The 23,517-nt window shown below is 36.6% G+C and overlaps 1 protein-coding gene across 3 annotated transcripts in view; it reads right to left on the reverse strand.

Annotated features, from left to right (window-relative positions):
- The window catches only part of Rock1 (Rho associated coiled-coil containing protein kinase 1), a 121,038-nt gene that overhangs the window by 19,920 nt on the left and 77,601 nt on the right, over positions 1-23,517 (reverse strand). For all 3 annotated transcript variants that reach the window (XM_029472234.2, XM_021150215.3, XM_085833466.1), the window contains exons 14-23: positions 21,837-21,972; positions 19,956-20,047; positions 19,611-19,857; positions 16,260-16,366; positions 14,811-14,961; positions 13,025-13,185; positions 11,040-11,224; positions 9,522-9,591; positions 8,702-8,796; positions 7,379-7,544 (exon numbers count right to left, since the gene is read on the reverse strand). In XM_029472234.2, coding sequence (XP_029328094.1) covers positions 7,379-7,544; positions 8,702-8,796; positions 9,522-9,591; positions 11,040-11,224; positions 13,025-13,185; positions 14,811-14,961; positions 16,260-16,366; positions 19,611-19,857; positions 19,956-20,047; positions 21,837-21,972 — 1,410 coding nt within the window. The remainder of the gene's footprint in view (positions 1-7,378; positions 7,545-8,701; positions 8,797-9,521; positions 9,592-11,039; positions 11,225-13,024; positions 13,186-14,810; positions 14,962-16,259; positions 16,367-19,610; positions 19,858-19,955; positions 20,048-21,836; positions 21,973-23,517) is intronic.

Here is a 23,517-nt window from a genome sequence, read left to right on the forward strand (position 1 = left end):
TACTTAAAGCTACACATCTTTAAAATCTTTCGTAACATCTTCTAGAGGTCAAACATTGCTTAAGTATAGAAAATGCCTAGTTTCCAGTTTTAAATATACGAATGAGTCATCCATGAGGACACATACCTTTATTCTCAGCATACAGGAGGCAGAGGCTGTTGGATTTCTGAGTTTGAGGCCAGCCTGGTTTACAGAGTGCATTCCAGGCCAGCCAGGACTATATAGAGAAACCCTGTTTTGAAAAACCAAAACTAATCCCCCAATGAGAAACTGAATATATAATTAAGTTCTAAATATTTAAAAAAAAAATTACCCTCCAAAAATGTTATGTGTATACATACGTGTGTGGAATATACACATACACATATAGACACACATATAGATAAAATGATGTAAAGTTAAAAATATTATAAAGATTAATAAATAGAAGACTAGGAAACTGAACTTATTTTTAACTCTACAAGTAACCCATGTGACCCCTGTGAGCTTGGACAAGTCATCTTCCTGTGGCTCAGTTTCCTCACTGAGGATGATGAAAGTATCATGACTAGCCTTCCAGTCAGCGCCACCTCTGGGCCACCTTGGGCGTGAACTCAGCGGACAGTCCTACGGTCCCCAGAGGACTCTCCATGCCACAGGTGCCTTAGCATGCCCAGGCTCTTAGGATCACTGGTAAGTAGAACGCAACATCTGTTACAAACCAATTGTGACAGGCCTGTGACAACAGGAGCAAAAACACAGGGCCCTGTCTAACCAGCGGCATGGATTCCTTCTGGTTGGTGCTGGTATACCTTGGTTTCGAACACACTAGACAGTCCCATGGTCTCCAGAGGAGACACTACTTCCAGGAGCTATAACACACCCAGGATCTTAGGATTCCAGGATAATAGGAGCTAGGTCACACCAGTATCTCAGGGTCTTAGAAGAAGCTTAACTGCCAAGAATTCTGACATACCCAGAATCTCAGGTTCACAGGATCCCAGAATCATAGGATCCCAGAGAAATCTGGATTCTGAGAAGTCCTGAATCAACCCGGATTACAGGAAGGACAAGCTCCAATCAGATATATTGAGGACAACAAGCACTTGAGATAATTAGATGGTAGGGACAAGCTTAAGAACAGAAGCAAAAGAAACCAAGGTTACTTGGCATCATCAGAACCAAACTTTCCCACCATAGTAAGTCCTGGATACAGCATCACACCAGAAAAGCAAGATATGGATCTAAAGTCACTTCTCATGATGATGATGGAGGACTTACGAAGGAAATAAATAAATCCCTTAAAGAAATACAGGAGAACCCATCCAATCAGGTGAAAGAATTGAACAAAACCATCCAGGATCTAAAAAACAAAGTAGAAACAATAAAGAAATCACAAAGGGAGAGACCACTCTGAAAATAGAAAACCTAGAAAAGAAGTCAGGAGCCAGGGGTGCAAGCACAACCAACAGAATCCAAGAGATGGAAGAGAGAATCTCAGGTGCAGAAGATACCATAGAATACACGGACACAACAATCAAATAAAATGTGAAATGCAAAAATATCCTAACACAAAACATCCAGGAAATCCAGGACACAATGAGAAGACTAAACCTAAGGATAATCGGTATAGATGAGAAGGAAGGTTTCCAAATTAAAGGGCCAGTAAATATCTTCAACAAAATTATAGAAGAAAACTTCCCCAACCTAAAGAAAGAGATGCCCATGAATATACAAGAAGCCTACAGAAATAGTTTGGATCAGAAAGCGAATTCCTCTTGTCACATAATAATCAAAACACCAAATACACAAAACAAAGAAAGAATATTAAAAAGCAGTAAGGGAAAAAGGTCAAGTAACATAAAGAAGCAGGCATATCAGAATTACACCTGACTTCTCCCCAAGAGACTATGAAAGCCAGAAGATCCTGGGCAGATGTCATGCAGACCCTAAGAGAACACAAGTGCCAGCCCAGGCTACTAAACCCAACAAAACTCTCAATTACCATAGATGGAGAAACAAAAACGTTCCATGGCAAAGTCAAATTTACACAGTATCTTTCCACAAATCCAGCCCTTCAAAGAATAAAGGGAAAACTTCAACACAATGAGGGAAACAAAGCTCGAAAAAAAGCAAGAAAGTAATCTTTCAATAAACCTAAAGAAGCTAGCCACATGAACAGAATCCCAATTCTAACAACAAAAATAAAAGGAAGCAACAAAGACTTTTCCTTAATATCTCTTAATATCAATGGACACAATTCTGCAATAAAAAGACATAGACTAACAGACTGGTCACGTAAACAGGACCCAACTTTTTGCTGCATACAGGAAACCCACCTCAGGGACAAAGACAAATACAACCTTAGAGTAAAAGGCTGGAAAACAATTTTCCAAGCAAATGGTCCCAAGAAACAAGCAGGAGTAGCCATTCTAATATCGAATAATATTGACTTCCAACCCAAAGTTATCAAAAAAGATAAGGAGGGGTACTTCATACTCATCAAAGGTAAAATTTAGCAAGAGGAACTCTCAATTCTAAACATCTATGCTCCAAATGCAAGGGCATCCACATTCATTAAAGAAACTTTGCTAAAACCCAAAGCACACATTATACCTCACACAATAATATTGAGAGACTTCAACACCCCACTCTCATCAATGGACAGATCCTGGAAACAGAAACTAAACAGAGACACAGTGAAATTAACAGAAGTTATCAAACAAATGGATTTACCAGATATCTATAGAACATTTCGTCCTAAAACAGAAGGATATACCCTAATCTCAGCACCTCATGGTACCTTCTCCAAAACTGACCATAAAATCGGTCACCAAACCTTATGCACCTATGCTATGATCATCCTATGCACCCTTCCAGATCATCACAGAGTAAGGCTGATCTTCAATAACAACATAAATAATAGAAAGCCCACTCTCTCCCTACCTATTCAATATAGTACTTGCCAGTAATTGCCAGAGCAATAAAAGGAGATCAAAGGAATGCAAATTGGAAAGGAAGAAGTCAACATATCACTGTTTGCAGATGATATGATGATACATGTAAGTGACCCCAAAAATTCCACCAGAGAACTCCTAAACCTGATAAACAACCTCAGTAAAGTAGCTGGATATAAATTAAAACAAACAAATCAGTAGCCTTTCTCTACACAAAGGATAAACAGGATGAGAAAGAAATTAAGGAAATAACACCCTTCAAAATAGACACAAATAATATAAAATACCTTGGTGTGACTCTAACCAAGCAAGTGAAAGATCTGTATGATAAGAATTTCAAGTCTCTGAAGAAAGAAATCAATGAAGAGTTCAGAAGATGGAAAGATCTCCCATGCTCATGGATTGGCAGGATCAATATAGTAAAAATGGCTATCTTGCCAAAAGCAATCTATAGATTCAATGCAATCCCCATCAAAACTCCAACTCAATTCTTCACAGAGTTAGAAAGGGCTACTTGCAAATTCATCTGGAATAACAAAAAACCTAGGATAGCAAAAACTATTCTCAACAATAAAAGAACCTCTGATGGAATTACCATGACTGATCTCAAGCTGTATGACAGAGCAATTGTGATGAAAACTGCATGGTACTGGTACAGCGACAGACAGGTAGATCAATGGAATAGAATTGAAGATCCAGAAATGAACCCACACACCTATGGTCACTTGATCTTTAACAAGGGAGCTAAAATCATCCAGTGGAAAAAAGACAGCATTTTCAATAAATGGTGCTGGCTCAACTGGCGGTTATCATGTAGAAGAATGTGAATTGATCCATTCTTATCTCCTTGTACAAAGCTCAAGTCTAAGTGGATCAAAGACCTCCCCATAAAACCAGAGACACTGAAATTTATAGAGGAGAAAGTGTGGAAAACCCTCGAAAATATGGGCACGGGGGAAAATTCCTAAACAGAACAGCAATGGCCTGTGCTATAAGATCAAGAATCGACAAATGGGACCTCATAAAATTGCAAAGCTTCTGTAGGGCAAAAGATACTGTCAATAAGACAAAAAGGCCACCAACAGATTGGGAAAGAAATTTTACCAATCCTAAATCTGATAGGCGGCTAATATCCAATATATACAAAGAGCTCAAGAAGCTGAACTCCAGAAATTCAAATAACCCCGTTAAAAAATGGGGTACAGAGCTAAACAAAGAATTCTCAACTGAGGAATACCAAATGGCTGAGAAGCACCTGAAAAAATGTTCAACATCCTTAATCACCAGGGAAATGCACATCAAAACAACCTTGAGATTCCACCTCACACCAGTCAGAATGGCTAAGATCAAAAATTCAGGTGACAGCAGATGCTGGCAAGAAAGAGGAACACTCCTCCATTGCTGGTGGGATTGTAAGCTTGTACAACCACTCTGGAAAGCAGTCTGAGCAGTTCCTCAGAACATTGGACATAGTACTACCAGAGGACCCAGCAATACCTCTCCTGGGCATATATCCAGAAGATGTTCCAACTGGTAATAAGAACACATGCTCCATTATGTTCATAGCAGCCTTATTTATAATAGCCAAAGCTGGAAAGAACCCAGATGTCCCTCAACAGAGGAATGGATACAGAAAATGTGGTACATTTACACAATGGAGTACTACTCAGCTTATTAAAAACAATGAATTTATGAAATTCTTAGGCAAATGGGTGAATCTGTAGGATATCATCCTGAGTGAGGTAACCAATCACAAAAGAACACACATGATATGCACTCACTGATAAGTGGATATTAGCCCAGAAACTCAGAATCCTTTTTAGAAGGGGAAACAAAATATCGATGGAAGGAGTTATGCAGAGACAAAGTTCAGAGCAGAGCCTGACAGAACGACCATCCAGAGACTGCCCCACTTGGGGATCCATCCCATAAACAGTCCACAAACCCAGACACTAGGCAGATGCCAACAAGAGCCTGCTTACAGAAGCCTGATATAGCTGTCTCCTGTGAGGCTTTGCCAGTGCCTGGCAAATACAGAAGTGGATGCTCACAGTCATCCATTGGCACAAAGTCCCCAATGGAGGAGCTAGAGAAAGTACTCACGGAGCTGAAGGGGTCTGAAGCCCCATAGGAGGAACATCAATAGGAACTAATCAGTACCCCCAGAGCTCCTTGGAACAGTGGAACTTGTGGCTCTAGCTATATATGTAGCAGTGGATGGACTTGTTGGTCAACAATGGGAGGAGAGACCCTTGGTCCTGTGAAGGCTCTATGCCCCAGTATAGGGGAACACCAGGACCAGGAATGGGAGTGGGTGGGTTGGGGAGCAGCGGGAGGGAGGAGGGGATAGTTTTTTTTTTTTTGATTTTTAATATTTTTATTACATATTTTCCTCAATTACATTTCCAATGCTATCCCAAAAGTCCCCCATAGCGCCCCCCACTTCCCTACCCACCCATTCCCATTCTTTTGGCCCTGGCATTCCCCTATATTGGGGCATATAAAGTTTGCAAGTCCAATGGGCCTCTCTTTCCATTGATGGCCGACTAGGCCATCTTTCGATACATATGCAGCTAGAGACAAGAGCTCCGGGGTTCTGGTTAGTACATCATGTTGTTCCAACAATAGGGTTGCAGATCCCTTTAGCTCCTTGGGTACTTTCTCTAGCTTCTCCATTGGGAGCCCTGTGATACATCCCATAGCTGACTGTGAACATCCACTCCTGTGTTTGCTAGGCCCCGGCATCGTCTCACAAGAGACAGCTATATTTGGGTCCTTTCAGCAAAATCTTGCTAGTGTATGCAATGGTGTCAGCGTTTAGAAGCTGATTATGGGACGGATCCCTGGATACAGCAGTCTCTAAATGGTCCATCCTTTCATCACAGCTATGAACTTTGTCTCTGTAACTCCTTCCCTGGGTGTTTTGTTCCCAATTCTAAGAAGGTGCACAGTGTCCACACTTTGGTCTTCATTCTTCTTGAGTTTCATGCGTTTATCAAATTGTATCTTATATCTTGGGTATCCTAAGTTTTGGGCTAATATCCACTTATCAATGAATACATATTGTGTGAGTTCTTGGAGGGGAAACTAGTAAAAGGGATAACATTTGAGATGTAAATAAAGAAAAAAAATAATAAAAGAAAATATTATGACCAGCATTGACTATTCTAAGTATGTTGTTTTTCTTTAATCACAAAAACAATTTTTGGAAGGAATATTATTATTTTCCCCCTCTTTGGTTGGGTAAGGGAGAAAGTGGGGAATCAGTTAAAATAGAATCTAGTAATATGTATAGTCCAGGTTGGTCTGAATCTATGTAACTGAGGCTGGTCTTAGATCTAATGATCAGTCACTAAGTCTGGGAATATAAAGCATACACTACCATGCTTGGTTTTTCTTATGTTTGGTGTCTTTGTGTTGTGTATGCATGCAGGTGTAGGTGTGTGTGTGTGTGTGTTGGAGCACATACATATAAAATCCAGAGCAGGACATAAGATACAATATCTTCCTCTATAGCTTCTGAAAGTATAGAGGCTGGGTCTCTTATTGAACAGGAAACTCATTATTTTGGCTAGTCTGGATGGCCAGGAAAATCCTCAGGACCTTCTTGTCTTCATTCCCAACACTGGGATTATACACACGGACAGCCATGTCCATGTTTTTATATGGGTGTTAGGTCTTTTGCGTCTGAGAAGTTAGGTGATCTTGGCAGATTGCATTAATCCTCTAAGCCCCAGATTTACCAAGATCACCTAACTTCTCAGAGTCAAAGTCAAGATTTGAAGCTGGCCCACTGCTACAGAGTGAGTACTTGTTAACTACACAAAAGTCCCTGTGACTCCCATTCACCCCACATTACTCTGAGCCATAAGGACAGGGAATTTGAGTGTTTTCCACAATGGATTAGTTTTGTTTACTAACCATGAGTTTCTTATTCCAGAGTAGTCTCTCTGAACGTCAAGGAAATCTAGTCCATACCATCACTTTCAACACCGTTAAGAAGACGAATTTAAGGTAAGGGGGCTGGAGAGACGGCTCAGTAGTTAGAGCACTGACTGCTCTTCCAGAGATCCTGAGTTCAATTCCCAGCAACCACATGGTGGCTCACAACCATCTGCAATAGCATCTGATGTCCCCTTCTTGTCTCTCTGAAGATAGCTACAGTGTACTCATATGCATAAAATAAATAAATCTTTTTTTTTAAAAAGGGCATTTCTTCACATAAAATATAACATAGATTTACAGTAGGGAAAAAACCCAGTGTATTGAGTAAGATTTTCTATCATTACCAACTGTTTTAGATAAAATAAACACAAGTACAGAAAGGTCACTCTCTCTATGTGAGAAGCATAAGTATATATGTGTGCACATGCACACGCCCTAATACTTTATGACCGACTTTGATTGAGTCAGTCTCAGTCAGATATTTACTTATCACTCACCCGACTAACAGTATGATCTTTATCTGTAATCTCTTGTCTGTTTCTTGAAGCAGCTTTCTTGCTTTCCTGAGTCAACTCAAAATACTGCTCTTCCAGAAGCCCTCGAGCCAGCTGCTCAGACTCAGCTTTTGTTTCTGCTAAATCCAACTGAGTAGAGAGAGTTTCTCTGCAACATTGTAAGTGAAATGAATAAAACAAATTCAGTTTATTCTCCATACTTGATCCTGTAAATGAAAACAATGACCTTGCTAGACATGGTAGTCTACACCTGTAATTCTGACAACTGCAGTCTTAAGGCACAGGGATTGAGAATTTAAAGCCAGCCTGACTACACAGTGAAACAACAAACCAAAAAGTGCCCCCCTCCTCCAAAAACAAACAAACAAACAAACAAACAAACAAACAAAAAACCCCATATAACATAACCAAGGATTTTCCTTTTTAAAGTAAACTTTAAATCCACTATTTTTTCTTTATATAGGTAATGACTTTTAACTTTTTAAGTCATTTTATTTTAGAAAGAAGACTGTCGTGGGTTTGAACTTTATAAGCCACTGGTAGAGCAGGAGGTCATTCAAGACACTTTCAACCCCATTTACACTGGGCAAGTTCCTTACAATTCCTGGAGCTTAATTTGACTAAGTCTATAAACTAAGAGATTAAACTAAATTATCTAATATCTGATATTATGAAAACATATAGATTCAAACCATTGTAAACTATTTGGAAATGTTATTAGAAAACACACTTTGAAGCTTTTCAGAACTGCTGGAGTATAGTGGTCATGTCTAAAATTCTATCTACTTGGGAAGTAGAGGGGGCAGGACTGATCTAGGCCAGCCTTGGGAGCGAAAGATTTTTATCTCAAAACATTAACTTTTCAGAATTTGCTTTTACAGTGAGACTAGATTACTTTAATATGTCTGTCCCTAAGATTCTCTCTTAGACAAGCCATCTTGGTTATCCGTATACTTCCTTTATTTTTGTAGGTTCTTAGAAAATTTGGGTAGTGAACTATCCCTAATTATGACCACAATTACCTCCTCTTTTTCCTTTTTTGTTTTTTAAAACATTATTTTTACTTTATGTGTATGAGTATTTTACTTGCATGTATGTAAGTACACTATTTGTTGCATAGAGCTCACGGTGGCAGGAGAGAGAGCAGATGCTCTGAAACTGGAATCTTAAGGTAGACTAGTGTGATTTGATATCAGTTAGCTCAATAAATTAGCCCTATCAGAATGATGTCACCCTTACTCCCAATTTTTCAACTTAAATTTATGAATGCCTTTCCTGTTTTATTTCAAAAGAAAACAGACATACTTTTCACTTTGCAGTTCCTGTATTTTCCTTAAATTTTCTCGGTTTTTTTCTTCAATTTCTTCTTTAAGTTCCTTTACTTGGGTTTTATAAAGTGTCTGTAAAAACAGTGATAGGAATTAAATGTTTGTGGTGAGATATAAACTCTTTAGCAGTTTCTTTATCTTAAAAGTTTAAAAAGGTTTATTATCTTAAAAGTGAAAACAAGTTAAACCAGGAGTAGAGAGATAGTTTATCAGTTTAAGAGCACTGGCTGCTCTTCCTGAGAACCAGGTTCAATTCCCAGCACCCATATGGCAGCTGAGAGAGAGAGAGAGAGAATGAACACGAGTGCGTGCCCATGTTGTCATTTATTTGCTTATTGCTAATTATGAATAAATAAAAGCTGTTAGAACCTTTCCGCCGAGTTCAAGGAGTTACTCTCCACCTCTGTCATTAACCTCGAATCAGGACAATTCTGTACACAATCCTACCTTAACCTCCAAGTGCTGAGCATTAGGCATAGTATTTCCATGCAACGAAGTCTTCGTTTAAGTCAAGGTCTTACCCTGTAGCCCTGGCTGCCCTGGATCCACCTGCCTGTGCTTTCAGAGTGCTGAGATTAAAGGCCTGCATTACCCTGCCCAACTATCAAACTATTATTTACAGCTGTAATTTGACGGTAAGTAATTTCTGAGAAATTGCACAAAAGGTCTTTTATTTCTCCTTCACAATTTAAATAGACTACAAACCTTGAAAAGAACTATAATTTCAGAAAAAACTCTTAAAAGGTTCTTTTCTAAGTCAGTTTTTAAAGTCTCTACTAAAAATAATTCTCACTTACAGAGAAATACTGCTCAGCTTCAAGTTGATCTTGTAACTCCCGCATTTGCCCTTCATTTCCCCTATATTGCCTTTAAATAAAAGAAAATCAATAATTAAATTTTCGTATTTATGACAGATTTCACTGAAGTTGCTAAAATACAAAAGGTTCAATAAAATAACTTCTGTAAGAAAAATATTTCAGCATCTTGTTATGTTCTAGCTCATCTTACACTATGAAGTGATAATGAATCGACATTAACTACAGCTCTCTCCAAACCATCAAAATGAAATCAAAGGTGCTATGATTTGTTTGTAAATCCTGTAAATATTTGCAGAAAAAGGCAGAAATACAGTTTACAGGCAGAAACATCACAGAAATGTATTTTAAGTGTCTTGTATAGTAAACAAGAGCAGAGGTCATAAATTATTTAATTAAAAAATAAAGTGTAACATTTGGTAATCAGACACATGAAGGAGTATAAAAATAATTACAGGGAATATAAAAAGAAAGGAAGAGCAATAAACTGGTAAGGAGAAAGACAAAGTATGTATACATCACAAACATACACACCTCACATAAAAAAGACCACACACTAAGGAGAGATAAAGACTCAAACACACAAGAAGGTAATAGACCTTGAAGACCCAATTTTATTCTAGGCTTTAGAGTTTAATATTATATAGTAATTGCTCTGTAGTTTAGTAACAAGCCATGTAGGTGATAGACAGTAGATACTAAATATCTACTGAGTGCCAAGTGAGAGTTGCTTGTGGGAAAAAGTATTATGTAACTAACTGGCAAAAAAAGGGGCTAGTAAATGAAGAAAAAAGTTGCCAATATAAATCCAACTTAATAAAAACTGATAACTTATCCCAATGAAACAGGTGGTAGGTGGCAACATGTCTTTGATCCCAACATTCAGGAGGTAGAGACAGGTGAATCTCTTAATGTATGATTAACATACACTGGAGAAGATAAAATCACAACTTGGTATACTGGATTTTTAAAGCAGGCCCATATCTGTTCTAAAAGTAATGACACCCTGGCTTTTTCTTGATCTCAAGCAGGCACATAACATCTTAGCAGTAACAGAAAAATAAAAAAAGATTGTACAACTCTGAAAGGAACCAAAAAAAAAAAAAAAAACAAACTCACACTCAAGATTGTTTAATCTCTAAAATAAAGCAACCTGAACACTTCCTCTCAGGTAGGGTAGCCTTCTTATTGTAATGCTAGTCTTGAGAGATGTGATGATGTTTATATATATGAAAAGTATGAGGAACTGGCATTTCCAACATCAACAGACTGACTGTAAAGCCAGCAGGCTTGTCAACCTATATTTCTTCCTCTAAATACCCGTAATTGTAACTTAATAAGCTTGTCCTCCCAAAGCCTGAACTTCCTTGCAAATCTTTGCAAGTAAATCCTTTTATCACAAATTTTGTCTTTTTCATAAATCTTGAGATCATCTAAACATATAAAATATCAAGCATCTATAAGCCAATGAAAACACAAAAAGATATTTTCAAGACTTACTTTGTAAGCTGAGCTAACTCAAATTCTAACAACCTCTTTGCTTCCAATAAAGTATTTATTTCCTGTTTCATCTGTTTTTCTAAACCTTTTAAATTGTCTGCTTCAAATGCTTGAGTCTTCAATTCATTCTGTAACAAGAGCCGTTTATTTGATTCCTGTTCCAGCTGCAGGGTGAGATTCTTAACCTATGAATGAGAAACAATTGGCATTTTAACCATTTTTAGTAATTTATTAGATACCTAAAAGAATACTAATCAATCTCAAGAACATTTATCGTCTGCACCATTCTAATTCCCTCTTGAGCCTATTACTGCCTATTTATTACTAAGTGAAAATAGTATGTAAATTTTAAGTATGAAATCTGTGGGGAAAAGAAAAACCTTAGTTTCAACTAGTCCAAAACTTTGGGAAAATAATGATAAAAGTTGTGTCTGAGGAGACATTCCAAATTTTAATTTACCTGTTAACCCACAAATGTTTATATATTCTATTCTATATAATCATAAAACTCAGAAAATAGTTAATATTTATTAAGTACTTATTAGCCAATCAAAACTCTTGCAGCAGTTTTCAACATGTTCTTTACCTGCTATGTGCAAAATGATTATCATAGAAATCATCAAACAGCACGAAGTCCTTCACCCCTGCCTTGTATATGTACTCCTCCTTTCTACACTTCCCTTGATGGTTGGACACTGCAGAATGTTCCAAGACTTAATGAATAATGTTAAACTCAGTCTATTCTTTAGCTTCCACATGACACACCCGTAGCAAGGCTTTCCTTAACTTTCATAAAATCCCACATGCATTGGAGTTCTTATATGTAGTCTTTCTAAGCTGTCTGTTCCCCAACAGTATATAGATCATAGATGTATCTTACTCTCCTCAATAGCAAAAGAGAGAGAAGAGGCTTTTTTTTTTTTTTTTTTTTTTTTTTTTTTTTGGTTTTTCAAGACAGGGTTTCTCTGTGTAGCCCTGGCTGTCCTGGAACTCACTTTGTAGACCAGGCTGGCCTCGAACTCAGAAATCCACCTGCCTCTGCCTCCCAAGTGCTGGGATTAAAGGCATGCGCCACCACTGCCCAGCTGAGAAGAGGCCTTTTAAAATTTTTTTAAATTAAAGAAAAAAGTTATTTTGCTTTATGTGTATGGTGTTTAGCCTTTAGCCTATACGTTATGTCCGTGTATTATGTACATTCCTGGTGCCTGAAGAGGGTGCTGGATCCCCGGGAACTGGAGTTACAGATAACTGTGAGCTGTCATTGTGGGTCCTTCCAAAGTTTCAATATATAGTTATCCTACTTGCTAATTTTTAGTCAATTCTATATACAAATACATTAATTTTCCTAAGACTGTTTTCACCTATACATTTCTGAACATTTTAAAAGAACACCAGTTAGTTTACAGCCCAAGTGTTAGCTCCATGTGACAGCTTTATCTTTTCTTCTTTTATTTCACTTCCTCTTATGTATGACTTACTACTTTCTTACCAAGTACATAATCTATCTGCCAAGACAAGTCTTGAAAAACTCAGATAGTAACCACCAACAAATGTCTTTTATCTTTTTATCAATAGTATTATAAACACATGTTTTCTATTAATGTAAGCCACTCCAAACAGTAGTTAATTTTTTTTTAATGCTTTTCTAAATAACACAGATACTAGTTGATAGTTTGGTGGGTTTTGTTTTTTTGTTTTGTTTTGTTTTTGTTTTTGTTGTTTTAAGCCAACAGTTTCTTCTAGGAGGAACTAAGACATTTTGATACAGTTGCATGCACTGCTGTAATACACAATGGAACAGATCCTAGGGAGAGAATGTTTAATAGCTAGTTGAAATGAAAATTGTTTAAGTGCTGGGATAATAGTGTAAACAGTAAACACATACTTCATTCACATCTTCTGTGTTCCAAACATACACAGAGTTCTCCAGTTACAACCTAGAACAGTCTCTCTCTAAAGATGGAAACATTAGCACAGTGTCTTACTTCATCCTCCATCCTTTCTTTACTGTCGGTCAAATGTTCTAGCTTCTGCTGAGACTGTTTCAGGTCAACATCTAGCATAGAACATTGTTTCTCAGTCTCAACAACTCTATTTTCAGCCTTCTCTCGAGCTTCTCTCTCTTCCTTCAGCTTTTTTTCCATTTCTGCAACAGAAAAAAGTTACAAACATACATTTAAAGAGTACCTCAATATTTTTCACTTTAAATGGTCTGAAAAATGATCTTTAAAATCTGATTTATTCTGCAACTGTACTAGATATTAATTATAAAAACTCTAAGAGCATTTGAGTAATTTGTGTAAGAATCTCTACAGAAATAGTGATAAGATATAAAAATAATTTTTAAAATGTCTCAATCTAGCCCTTGCCCAAAAAAGATGAAAAATTCAATACCATTTAAACTAGAGGATTAAGGGTGTAGTTGGAAAGAATAATTAAGAAATGAAATGAAGGTAAAGAATAGAAAACTTTGACTGTAGTAATTAATCTCTATCTTGCACTGGTCTGGAAGATTTTCAAAGAGGCTCTTATTATAGGAATTCTGAGCAACTCAATGAGAGGATTCTATGCAGAATTAATATGAGAAGATTGTAACCTTTACCAGGGAGCCTGATTCTAGAATATTGTAAATTAAGAATTCTAGTGTTTCCATAGTCATGCCAATTTTGCTATTCTTGGAGCCTGCTCTTGAGGTGACAAAGTGGAAGTTCACTTTTTCTCTAACCTTATAAATTCAGCTATACTAACATAATCATTACCTCCTAACTCCATTCTCTCCAATCTAACAGAAATTAATTTCAGTTATGTTTTGATTCTAGATACCTATCCTTGAGTTTCAGACTTACACACCAATTGAGTAATATATCCACCTAGATAGCTATGTAATAAAATTATAAAAGTTGTTTTGGGGAATGTGCTGAGGTTTGAACTCAGAACCTCAAGTAGGCTAAGCATGTGTTCTGCCATTGCACCACATCTCTAGTCCCCAAACTTAACATATTGAAAGAGTTACTTTTCTCTACCCCGAATCACTTCTACCCCACTTCTATTATCCTCTGTAAGATATAACCACTGATTCATCTGTTCCAACTAAGCACTGAGCCTATCTTGCTTTCCGCCCTTCCTCACATTCTGTGCTTCTCTGGATTCTGCTACCACCAGATCAGCCTACTTCCACTGATCTTTTTATAAAGCATTCTCCAGATAGCAAGAGTAGTCTTTTAAGAACATACACTAGAACTGTTGTTGGAGATACTACAGTGTATTAATACTGACTGATCTTAAGGACATTCGAAATAATAAAACGAGCCAATTGGTTGGTCTACACTGAAATTGTGACTGGAAGACATGAAGCAAAGTAAATATAAAAAAAAGAGGCAAAAAAGCAGTTAAGTAACAATAAGGTTCAGAATGGATAGTGAAGAAAAATCTATGGATAGATTAAAAACTGGGAGACTAGAGTCCACTATCTTTGTTTTGTTTTAGACCCAAGCCCTATCCTCGAAACTGCCCTGTCTTAACTTTTCTAGAGTTTAGATTACAGGTGGGGGCCACCATGCTTAGTTCATGTGAGTTCACTAACTTTTACAGTAAAGACATAGTAGGTAAAGAAAAGAAACTATAAAAGGTAAATTTGTGCTAAAAGATATAATAAAAGGTATTCTCTTGTCAATTAACAATGTTTATTTATACTCTCTACCACAAAAGATCAAAATCAAATCTAAGTACTATTTAAATCTAATAAAAATATGCACATTAAGTGGCACTTACCACACATGGCAACAGACTTTGCCTCTTCGATAGACTGGTGCTTGTCAGTTAGGCGCGCTTTGGTGACTTTGTGCTCATTTACTTCTTGTTCTAGCCTTTGTTGTATAGACTTGAGCTTGTAATTCAAATCTATCTCCAAATTATTCTTTTCCTAAGAAAATTGGAATGAGAGCCATGAAATATAATAAACTGCCCAAGAGGCACACAATTAAATCTTACATCCTTCAATATTCTACTGGAGATGAATACTTTTCTAATTACCCTTTCCTGAAGCAATAGCTGATGCAGAGTTCCTTGTGTTCCTAGGTATATTCAGAATAGTTTACACTATAGGAACAAATGAATGCAACATCTTTTCCAATCTTATTCCATTTTTTGACTTAAAAAAAAACAAAACTCTTAAAATGTAAGAATCTATTATTTTTGTGTAAATTCACATTTGCTTCCCTTTAAAAGATGAATCATCGTAGGACAAGGTAGTGGAATGTTTATCTGAGAACTTTAAGAATAGATTCCAGCCCTTTGAAAGTTTAGTCTTCTTTCTTTCATCCTTTTTTAACATTTATATCAGCTTGGCTAACAAAAATTATTTTGCGACAGAACATGTCAAAGCAGTTGCTTTTAAAATCATTTTCCTGCCAGTTGTTGTGTTGGACGCTGGTAGGATTTGCTGAAGAAGCAGAGGCAGGAGGATTACGAGTTCGAAGCCAGCCTGGGCTAAAATCATTTTCCTGAGGGAGACACTGAAATTGAGACCTAGATCTGTAAAGTAATTGATACTTTCTTCAGCAAGGAAGGTAGTGATTTAGCAGTTCCTTTAAATTCTTTAGCAGTGAATTTTTGATAAAATCCTAAATAAATGCAGAGCCCAGCAGGAAGACTTCCACTAGGTATAGACACTTGCCACTAAGCCTAATGACCCTAGTTACAACCCTAGAATCCATATGATAAAAGGAGAGAATTGAAATTCACCTCCCACCACTAAGTTGTCCTGACTCCAAAAATGTGCCATGATCCATGAGGGAGGGAGGGGTACAGAGGGATAGAGGGAGAGGATACAAAAGCCAATTACTTTGGTCTTCTTATATTTTACTTTTTACTAGCAACACAGAATAAGCATGCATGGTATGTTAGGGTCCAGTCCTTTATTTTCTGTCTTTGTATAATTTAATATTCAAGGGTTAATACCTTCCTCTTACCTATGTACAAAGGAACTAAGAATAGTTTTCTTATTAAAAGGTTATTTCCAAACCAAAGTAATATAATTGCCTATTGAAAATCCATAGTACAAACAGAAATAATATTATAACAAGATGCTAAACATATCATGCATACATTCCCATATACCAGGAAAACAATCACACAATAAAAAACAAACATTACAAATGAATGCTATAAAACTACCTTTGATAACCATAATATTCTACATTAGGACAGTAATTCATTTACCTTTTCTGAATGATTAAGCATGTCTTGAGCCTCTTTTCTTTCTCCTTCCACTCTTTCAAGATTATGTTTGAGATGCTTTACTTCTTCTTGTAAAGATGTAATTCGTGCTATGAAGTGAGAAAAGAACGTTAAAGCAAAACTAATTTATGGTATTATAAATCAGAACTGATTATCTGTGAGTGAGCAGGTGGATGACGGAGGATTTGATGGGACTAGTAGGTGTTTGTTAATGTTCAGTTTTGAATTTTTATTTATGCATATGAATGTTTTGCCTGCATGTATATGTTATGCTCCACTTGTGTGCAGTGCCAATGAAGGCCAGAAGAGGGCAATGGGTCTACTGGGACTAGAATTACAGATTACTATAAACTGCCAGAAGGGTGCTAGAAACTTAACCCAGGTCCTTTTGCAAGAACAGTAAACTGTTAACTCACTAGCCCAGTGATTCTCCTTAACCTTCTTCTCCCCTCCACTCTTCCAGCCCAAAAAAAAAAAAACCTAAAAAAAAAAAAAAAATTTTTTTCCCCCAGTCTCAGGCATCTTTAGGCCCTTAATGATAAATGCTAGGTTAAGAACTCAACTACATCTTAGCTATGGACAATCAATATTTAACAAAAATGTCAAAAAACCATTTAAAGAGAAAAGGATAGGGCCTGAGAAATACATTGACCTCTGGCCTCCACAAGAGAGTATGTATACACACCCACACCCACGCAGACACAGGGAGAAATGGCTTCTTAAATGGTCTTGAAACAACTGGGCATCAGACGCTCAACATAACTCCTTAGGAAATAAATTAAAACCACAGTAGTATGTGAGCTCATTCCTATTCAGGCAGTTACCAAATTTTAACACCATGGAGAAAACAGAATCCTAATTTCTTGGTGAGGAAAATGCAATAGTTCAGCAACTGTAAAAAAGGTTTAGCAGTTCCAGAAAAGTTAAGCACAGAATTATTACATGGCCCAGCAATTTCACAACTAAGTATACATTCAAAAGAATACTGATGGCATCCCAGCACTCAGGAAAGCAGAGGCTTCCTGAGTTCAAAGAGAAAAAAGAAAAGTTGGTGGCTTCCCATGGCTAGATGGTAGGGGAACAGGGAAAGACAATTTAATGGGTGAGAGATGTTTAGTAGTGAAAAAAAAAATTAGAAATTTTAGAAAAATTTAGGGAAGACAGTTGTACAACCTTCTGAATATAATAAATGCTAGAACTAAAAAAATAGATGGGCACCATTTTGCGAATGCCCAGGGAAAACAACTGGGCATCTACCAAAAGCTACCAATAAAACCAGTCAGATGTCATATGCTTCCTTATATCTAACCATCACTAAGTTGTCTTGTTCAAGCACTAAATGACATGGAGTCACTAGACAGGTCAAGCTTTTAGATTTAAATCCCAATTTAAACTGCTACGAGTTTGGGATAGCTTACTAAATTATATAGTTGGGTGCAAGCAGCAAATTCAGAATGGGGTACCCTCAATCTTCAAGAGGCAGAAGCAAGCGGATCTGAGTTCTCAGGCCAGCCAGGAATACATACTGAGGTGGTTTCAAACAAAACAAAAACCTCCAAATAGGACTTTAAGTTAAAAAACAAAACAAAATAAGCAGTGAAAAAGGGATAAATCAAATAAATCATACTATAAAGTTTTCTTAGTTTTAACCAATACTTAAAAGATTCTGTTAAAAGAAAAAACAATTAATAAACATGATTACTCAGGTTTGGTTTTTTTTTTTTTTTTGCTATGTTTTCTAATGCTAAATACTGGCCCCCACGGTCTGGTTGTCACCAGGGATGAAGAAATCTTCACATACACCAAGTGATGCCATGTAACCTAGCTCCTTAAAATTATTGACTGAATAAAGAAGCCTACAATCTGTAGCTGGGCAACAGAGAGGTAGGCAGAATTTAGGTTCCCAGGGATTGGGGGCTGAGGGAGTACCACAGAGGGAAGAGAGAAGGTGGAGAGAGAGAACACCAGGGGGTAAACAACTGAGGGCTGGCAAATCGGAATAAAAGCAGCCCAGAAGAAACATGGCAAGTCATATCTCAGGGTTATTAGCAGGGTAAGCAAACATTACAGCATAGAGGGTAGTTATCTGCACAGCTCTAATGCTTAAATATAAAAGGTTTGCATATTTTATCTGGAAACAGAATGATCTAAGGAATGGTAGAAACCCCAATTGAGATTAAACATATACTATAACACATGATGGTGCTGTAAAACTTGGAACCAAACAGTCCAAAGCTTAGTTATAAGCAAAAGATAACAAACATCAACAATTTTAAGAACTGGAAGGATTTATAGAATTAATCCTTGACCAATAAGATTTTCACATGGCTAATTTGCTATATAAAAGCAATAAGAAAAACTAGACTTAAATAAGTGTGAGGCTTTCCCAGTAATTTCAAAGAGGCTCCTTTCTTGGCTATATATATCTAGACCTATTTTAAGCCTGGTGCCTCAAAGATAAGACTGCACTTCAGCTTCTTCAGCTATGAGCCAATGGGAACTCTTCATTTCTGTTTCCATAGTCACAAAAACTGACCTGACCCCGTCCACAGAATTATAGCTAATCATCAAGTCTCATGAGACCTAAAATATGTTCCCTTCCATGACAAAGGTTAAAACATACCCCCCCTCTCATCCTCCAGTCCAGGCTTTTCTTAAGAGGCCTGGCAACTCTCATGTGTCTTTTGTATAGACAGTGTGGATGCTGCTACTGAACAGCAACAAAACCCAGGAAACTATCTGGGAAGTGGAGGCAGTTATCTTTGGAAAACAACCCAAATGGCATTAACCTTTTTAAAACTGTTCCTTTTATTCACTGTCACTTGTGTTTAATCTGCTTTTTAGTTAAACAAAGAATGCTAATAATGAATCCCAACCTTTCCTATTACCCTGGTCTTTTTGGTAAGGGGCACAGAAAGTAGGATGACGGTTAGAGACCACTGCAGAGAGGAAGGGATCAGTTAGTGTATAACAGGTACCATTTAGTTTGGAGTGACTAAAATGGTTGGGAGATTTGTGGAAAGAGGCACAGTAATGTTGAATGTATTTAATGACACTGAAACACACACTTAAAAATGTTTAAAATGGGGTTGGCAGGATGGCTCTGACGGTAAAGGGCTAACCATGCCACCCTACAAACCTGAGATCAATATCTAGAAACCAGGTGAAGATAGAGAGAATGAGTTAGTTCTACCAAGTTTTTCTCTGACCACCCATATGTGCTACAATGGCAACAGACCACACACCTCACAATAATAATATATACAATAAATCAAAAACTTACAATGGTAAATTTTGTGACATATACTTCACATAAGAAAAAGTATTTATTACCTTGAAGGTCTCCAATCATCTCAGAATCATGCCCTCTGTCTCTTCGCTCAGCTTCCAATACAGCTTGCAGCTGGTAGTAATCCTTGTCTGCTTGTGCCTTGGAGTTCTCTAAAATTCTGTTTCTTTCCTGTAATTCTCTGTTCAGGGACTCTAGCTGACTAATTGACTTGCTCATCTCTGTGTGACTCTTCCTTAATCTTACAGCTGTGTCTGATTCTGTCCTAAGTAAGTCATTCGCTTCTTCTAACTATTAAAAAAAAAAAAAAAAGAAAGAAGTTTGACCAAACACGATCACGTTTCTTTTAATTAACTATAATTTTAAAAGAATCCTGATGAAGAACTGACCTGCTTCTGTAACTGTGTCAGCTTCTCATTAGCAAGCTGTGAGGTCTGACTTGCTTTCCGTAAGTCTTCCAACTGGTCCTTTAGTGTAGAAACTGGGTAGTCAAAGATTATGTAGAAATTACATATTTTGTTAGAAAAAATACATCTTTTTAATAATAAAATTTATTCTTAGACCCAACAATCAGTGAAATAAGGGCCATTCTCAGTCCCAAAACAAAATTCTATCTTACAAGTTCTTATATTCTTAATCTATCAAAAAGTAGAACATGGTTTTACAGTATAAAGTAAAACAGCTTTGTCTCCAATACTAGTATTCCAAAATCTTTTATTGCCTTCATGGGACCAATCTATTGGTATAATAGTACAGAGCTACTTTTGCGGAGTCCCCCACCCCAACCTCCCAGGGGTGATTTGATAGTCGCTGCAGGCTCTAATCCAATACAAGAGCTCAAGTTATTCTCCTGCCTTAACTCCTGAGTTCTGGGATATAGGAATGTACAACCAAACTTAGTTATAAAGCTAGTTCTTTGATATTAAACATTAAAATTACTTGAATAATTCAGTATTTTTAAAATGGTACAAAAGTCAAAAGATAGTAAATGGTAGAATAATGAGGATTCTCTAGTTTTTTCTCCCTTAACTGATTCTTCTACAACTACTATTCTTCCTTCTTAGGTCAATCTATGAATCAATATCTTAAGATGAAACCAAACATATCATACATATGTTTTGACATGTGTATCTATAGAAATATATGCATATTTAGTAATATAAGATGCTTTTTTCTTTTGTTAAGCTGTGTATTTTTTTAAAGATTTTTACTTATTATTATACATTAGTACACTGTAGCTGTCTTCAGACATGCCGGAAGAGGGTGTCAGGTCTCCTTATGGGTGGTTGTGAGCCACCATGTGATTGCTGGGATTTGAACTCAGGACCTTTGAAAGAGCAGTCAGTGCTCTTACCAGCTGAGCCATCTCTCCAGCCCCCAAGCTGTGTATATTTATGACATATTCCAATATATATTATATCACTGAATTCATTGTTTATACTTTATGAAGAGCCTTATATATACATAAGATTGCATACATATAAGTACATATATAAAATAAACTAGAATTAAAATAATTGTTATCAAATGACATAAAAAACTTTTAAATGTAATATAATTGGAATACTGGTATGAAAATATAAAGTTCTAGCCAAAGATGGTGGCACATGCCTTTAATCCTAGCACTTGGAAGATAGAGGCAGATGGGTTTTTGTGAATTCCAGGCTAGCCTGAGCTACTACTCCGGGGTGGGAGTGTGGCAACTCTAGCTTAACAGTAATCCTATGAGCTGCTTGTTAGAAATGTCTGAGTTTATAGACTTACTGTTGCCAGGCCATGTATCTATACCATAATTTAAATAGAAATCTCTGGAGTTTGGGTATGAATGTTCTGTTTTGTGTATGGGAGTTCTGTGTGTGTACAGTGGGTACAGAGGCCAGAAGAGGGGGCTGGATGCCCTGAAACTGGAATTACAAGTGGTTGGTTGTCATTTTATGGGTGCTGAGAATTGAACCTGGGTCCTCTTAAAAAACAGCCAGTGCTCTTCACTACAGAATCATCTCCTCAGCCCTGATATTTACGGTCTTCAATGATTCTGGTATAAACAAAATTGTAACAATCATGATCTTAGATAAATAACACTTATAGGCTTTAGTAAGTTATAAATGTAACTGAAGATTTGGGTTATTTAAATCATCTGTATATTATTGTAGTTAAGACAATCTCATGATAAAGACAGTTCACTATTAAACAAAAATCTTGGGGCTACAGTTATAGCTCAGTGGTAGTGTCTACGAAGATAGTCCAACATTTTCAAAAGAACAATTTACCTTCATTTTCTATATTTCTTCTCTTCTCATTTTCCTGTTCCACTTTTCTTTGGTACTCATTAATTCTATGTTGTAGCAACATCTTTTCTTTCTCAATTTGAGACACTGCAGATTCTAGATTTCTTCTTTGATTCCCCTAAAATTATAATGACAACAGTTACAATTGACACACAGTTCAGGGAGTACTTTGCTCTTTTAAAATACTTCAGATGAAATCTTAAAATCCATTTTTTGCTTACAATCAGGTGGTATATTCTGTTCTTTTCAGTTGTGCTTATGTGTACACAGTACATGCATGTGTGTGGGTGTGGGTGTGTCTATGTGTGTTGAGGCTGGCAGCCACTGTCAAGTGCCTTCCTCTATTGTTTCTCTTCTATATCACTTGAGATATGGTCTCACTGAACCTGTGGCACCCCAACTGGCAAGCCTGAGTTTTAGGGCCTACCTGTGTCTGCAATACTTTCCCTTGATAAGGTTACAGTCATGCTCAACCGTGCCCTCACACCCAGGTAGTACATTTTTAAAAAAAAAAATTTATTAATTAAATGCATTGTATACAACAAACATTAATAATATTGAGTATTTAGAGACTCAAATGATACATAAAAAATTTGATCAACTTTTTTATTCATATCCTTTCATATCCTAAAAATATCATTAATGAATACTTAAACCTATTCATAACTGAGAATCCTATATCTAATATTGAATACTAAATTGTTTCAAAACATACAAAATGTTCTTTGGAGTTAAACACAGCAGAAAAGCATAAAATATTAAAAATGAATCATTAAGAAATATATTCAAAAGTCCTTATATGACACCCCCAGACATAGTGAGAGAGTAGTTAAAACACATTACATATCTGTGTACACTAACAATCAGTTTACTTAAAAAAAAAGATTAACAGTGTTTCTGGGAGAGAAATTATTTTATCAGTAAGTATATTTTAAAAATTTCAAAAGAGCAAAAATTCTTTGAAGTTAAGCATTAAGAAAATGCTAATTTCAAGCACAGTGAGAAAAATTATCAACAAAATTTCTATGTTTGTAGAACATGATTTTAATATTTTCAACTGTTAATACTCAACAAAGAGAATAATTATTTTAAGATGTATTTGGTTGTTATGTCTCCCTTTTCGTTTCTGATTTTACTAATTTGGATACTGTCCCTCTAGTCAGTCTGGCTAAGGGTTTACCTATCTTCCTGATTTTCTCCAAGAACCAGCTCCAGATTTTGTTGATTCTTTGTATCATTCTTTTTGTTTCTACTTGGTTGATTTCAGCCCTGAGTTTGATTATTTCCTGCTGTCTACTCCTCTTGGGTTTATTTACTTTTTTCTGTTCTAGAGCTTTCAGATGTGCTGTCAAGCTGCTAGTGTATGCTCTCTCCAGTTTCTTTTTGGAGGCACTCAGAACTATGAGTCTTATCACTCATACTCTTATCATACTTATCATACTCTTATCACTGCTTTCACTATTTCTCATAAATTTTGGTATGTGTCTTCATTTTCATTAAATTTTAAAAAGCTTTTAATTTCTTTATTCCTTGACCAAGTTTATCATTGAGTAGAGTATTGTTCAGCTTCCACATATTATGTGTGCTTTCCACTGTTTTTGTTGGTATTTAAGACCAGCCTTAGTCTATGGTGATCTAATAAGATGCATGGGATTATTTCAAT

Source organism: Mus caroli, unplaced genomic scaffold, assembly GCF_978045245.1.
Source record: "Mus caroli unplaced genomic scaffold, Mus_caroli_1 scaffold_19, whole genome shotgun sequence".
In the NCBI taxonomy this organism is placed as follows: Eukaryota; Metazoa; Chordata; class Mammalia; order Rodentia; family Muridae; genus Mus; species Mus caroli.